The 4,359-nt window shown below is 43.8% G+C and overlaps 1 protein-coding gene across 1 annotated transcript; it reads left to right on the top strand.

Moving 5' to 3' along the window:
* The first annotated feature begins 352 nt into the window (after positions 1–352).
* LOC142644107 (uncharacterized) lies at positions 353–793 on the top strand. Its single transcript, XM_075818785.1, has one exon. It carries the CDS (start codon positions 353–355, stop codon positions 791–793), a length of 441 nt encoding a protein of 146 aa, XP_075674900.1.
* Positions 794–4,359: the final 3,566 nt, after the last annotated feature.

Below are 4,359 nucleotides of genomic sequence, written 5' to 3'. Positions count from 1 at the left end.
CAATCTGATAGAAGGAGAACTATACAGGAGATTACCTGGAGGGATTCTATCCAAGTGTATCAATGAAAAAGAAGGAAGGTTGAGATTAGAAGAACTAGACAACTAAACCTATGGGGTTGCAAAAAAGACCAGTCTATATAGAAGAATGCAACACATAGGGTACTACTGGCCAAATATGAATAAGGAGGCAACAACCATATGGGAGAAATGCCAAAGATGTCTACCCTCGATGGACAAGGAATGGAATTATGCTGTGTTTGTTACAGAAGATTGGAGGACTCCATTCATGGAATAGTTGGCTCAAGGGACCTTACCAACTGACCAAACATTAGCCCACCGGCTCAAGAAACTTATGGTCAGATATTTCTTACAAAATGGGATCTTATTCAAGAAGGGGTACAACAGGGACCCCCTGAGGTGTCTGGGACCAAAGGAAGCCAGAGAAGTCCATTCCGGTGATTATGGGAGTCACCCAGGAAAAAGAAGACTTTACAAGCAGTTGCTACCATTAGGGTACTATTGGCCAACAATGAAAAGGGACTCTGAGGAACTAGTCAAAGCTTGCCATGCCTGCCAAATGCTTGGAGATGCAATTCATACTCACCCAAATGTGCTGCAGGACATGACGACACCATGGCCTTTCCACACTTGGGGGCTTGATTTCATAGGGCCTATAAACCCCCATTCTAATGGTTACATATGGATCCTAGCAGCCACCGAATACTTTACAAAATGGGTAGAAGCTATCCCTTTGAAAAAAGCCACTGGAGCAGCCGTAACAAATCTCATTTGAAAGCACATTATTACAAGGTTCGGGATCCCCAAGAGACTGATCAATGACAATAGGACCCCATTCATAAATAAAGATATGAAGAGCCTAATTGAGGCGTATTGCATCAAGCATGGAAGGTCTACACCATACTACCCACAGGGAAATGGCCAGGCTAAGGCCACTAATAGGGTGATACTGAAGATCCTTAAAAAGATGAAACATAAGTATAGAGGAAAATGGAGTGACCACTTGACAGATGTACTCTGGGCGTGCAGAAGCTTCATAAAGACAGCCACAGGATTCTCACCATTCTCCCTAGTCTATGGAACAGAAGCCATCAGTCCTTTGAAGTTAGTTGTCCCTATTCCAAGAGTAGTACTAGAAGAAAACCAGGAGGACACCGAGGACACAAACAATGAAAGGAGACTGGCAAATCTGGAAGGGGTAGAGGAAGAAAGAGAACAAGCTAGGAGGAAGAGCCAGAGGTACTAGCAAAGGATGACTAGGGCGTATGCACAGGCAGTACACCCAAAGGCCTTCACTGAAGGACAGCTGGTACTGAGGACAACAGAACATGTATGAAGAAACCTCCCAGGGCCCTCCAAATTTGCCCCGAAGTGGGAAGGACCCTACATCATTAGAGAAGCCCATGATAGTGGGTATTACTACCTCACAAAGGAAGATGAGACAGTCCTAACAAAGCCCATAAATGGGAAGTGGCTGAAACAGTACTATGCATAGGAAAATAAAGATGTCAGTACGTCGGGACCTCTTTTCTTTTTCTCTAGTCTGCCAAGTATTTTTCATCTTTCCTTTTTCTTTTGTCATGAATTTTGTTTAAGTAGCATCATCCAGGAACCCATGATAGGAAAACACTCTGGGTTTCTTACTATTTTGACAACTCTTCTGTGTTCTTTAAGATTGGCAACTATGCTTTGATTCAATGAAACGTCTTCTATTTCCTTTAAATTATAGTCAAACTAAATACTGTAAAGTCCAAACATGGGCAGACTTAAGGAGGAAACCTGGACCGATGCAAAAAAAAAAAACTCTAGCATACAATTCAGGACCCACACCACAGTTAGTCCAAAAGTACATGGCCTAGGACCACAGGTACCAAAAAAAATAATAATAAGTACTCAGGATACCAAGCCTTGTATTTGGCAAAAGGAAACCTGCCTGGTTCATGATTTAGGACCTCCTAAAAAAAAGGTGGGGGGAAGAAAGAGAGCACCCAATATACCCAATTCTGTACATGAGCAGTAAAGTAATCACTAAGGTACCTGGTCCAGGCCCTACAGTAAGACTTGTAGGGACCATGGTCTAGGACTCGATAAAAAAAAAACAACAAAACAACATACAAAAAAAAAAAAAAATCCATATGCTATTGAGAAGCAGAAGCAATCCTAAAAAAAAAAAAAAAAAGGATACAAATGCAGGTCCATATTACAGAAAATGGGAAGAAAAGCCAAAATCAGTGTCCAAGAAAAAAGAGAGATAAAACTAATACAGCCCAAACTGTTTGAAAAAAAACACATCTAAACTAGGCCGGTCAGCAGGGAACTGTCTGGAGAAATGGCAGGGACAGCTGAAGGAGAGAGAACCCTTTACCTTTTGGCCTTTAAATCCTGCAAGACCTTATGAGCACGAGCTAGAGCCTCTTCAGCGGCAGCAATCTCAGCATCTATACTCCTGGAAACTCGCCTCTGGAATGGCATGTGGGCCAGTAAACGCAAATGCTTCAGCAAAAAGGACAGGTTGAACTTTGTCTCTAAAATATCCTGCACCACTCCCCTCCATTCCAAAAGCTTCTCTTCAGATAAGGAGTCAAGGGAGGAATCCCTCAGGGAGATCAGTACAGCACATAGCAGCTCCATTAGAATGTTACCTAGAAACATACCTCCCCTAAAGCCATTGGTAAAGTCTCCATGGGCTTTAAGCAACCCCTCCAGTAATGGCAGACCCTCCATAGGCACGAAGAAACGCAAGAAGTTGCCATAGGAAGGCCCAAAGCGATGAAAATGACTCATAGGAAGGTTGTTAAACTCCAAAAGATCAAAACGGGCCAGGAAGGCAGGAAGCCCCGAGTCAGGATCTGAAACAACTACTTCTGAAGTTTCCCTCATTGGTACATCTCCACTTGTAGGTGTTAGAGAACTCTCAATGTTCTGGATAGTTCGAGGGGTCCTTGCCTGAGATTCAACAATCTGAGCAGATCCCACAGCCGCCTCAGGAACAACAGACTGAGGATCTCCAGCACTTGTGTCAACACTTGCAAGAACGGGCATAATTCAATAGGGAGAGTGGAGCCAAGAAAGAAAGAGGCAAAGTAAAAAAAAAAAAAAAAAAAGAGGGGAGAGGACCTGTATCGGTTTCTTGTGGTGGTACTTCCTCCTCTTACTCCTCTGATTTCTTGGAGGACTCTGTGAAAGAACACGCAGCACATTGAAGAAAGGGTGAGGAAACCTTAGCAAAATGGCTAAAAGAAGGAAAGGATACTGTGGGCTTCGCCATAGGAGGAAGGAGAAGGAAGCACAGTAAAGGGAGGTCAACACGCACCTTCAGAACCTTCTGATTCTAATGAAGAAGCAACCTTAGGGGCAGATTGAGCACTAGTTTGACCTAACAAAGAGAAGAGAAGAAGGGAAGTCTAAAAAAAATATAGACAAGATTAAGCATTTTATAAGAGAAGAGTAGGGGCTTACCTATTTGTAGGGATGGAGACGTGCCCTCGAGGGTTCTTTACTTAACGTAGGATCAGACAACACAGTTTTGACAGGACTAAAAGTCTGCCCAGGCTGGGGGTCTTGGGAAGCAAGGGGCTGAAGGGCTGAAGGGTCCTGAGTAGCCCGAGGAGCAGCAGATGGAGTGGATTGGACACCCTGCATTGGTTGCCCAGTTTCCTCATGTACACCACTACCAGGGGCCTCCTCTTCCACGCCTAGGAAACCAGCAGAAGAAGCAATAACCACTACTTCCTCCAAAGTCCTGCCTGCCATAGGAGGGGACACTTCCACCTGCAAAATATAGGTATAAGTACACAATACCAACAAAAAAAAAAAAAGGGGAAGAAACAAAAAGAGAAAGGCACGAAGAAGGCCATACCACGTCATCACCAGATGATTGACTCCTGCCTTTCTTGGGGTCTGACTTGCGCTTGGACTGCAAAGAAGAAAATGATCACGCATCAGTTAAAAGAGAAAGAAAGGCACTGCAACAACAATGAAAAACTACCATAAAATAAAAGAGAGAAGAAGGAAAGAGGCCTTGCCCTTCTCTCTCTCTGTACAGAATCTCCAATGGTCTTTTGTTTACTACGGGTACGCCCAGAGGGTCCCAAAGGAGATTGGGGAACAAGATCAAAGGATCCCAAAGTACCTTGGGCTGAAGAACTCACAGGAACCTGAGAGAGAGAGGACTCTACCTTAGTCTTTACTTGAGACTTAGGGGCTAAAGAACGCCCAACTTCTTTTCCTACTGTAGGGGAACTCACTCTTTCGGGTTCCTCAAAAATTACCAACTACTTCTGGGACCTCGCAATCTTTCTTTTCTTAGTTTTAGAGCCAATCCCAACACCTTTAACACCT

Source organism: Castanea sativa, chromosome 7 (assembly GCF_040712315.1).
Source record: "Castanea sativa cultivar Marrone di Chiusa Pesio chromosome 7, ASM4071231v1".
In the NCBI taxonomy this organism is placed as follows: domain Eukaryota; kingdom Viridiplantae; phylum Streptophyta; class Magnoliopsida; order Fagales; family Fagaceae; genus Castanea; species Castanea sativa.
The sequence above is the reverse complement of the archived record's forward strand: the minus strand, read 5'-3'. Positions and strand labels throughout refer to the sequence as shown.

Bases quoted from the DNA above. Each gene is read 5' to 3' on its own strand.
- LOC142644107 (XM_075818785.1), top strand. From the start codon at position 353: ATGGTCAGATATTTCTTACAAAATGGGATCTTATTCAAGAAGGGGTAC.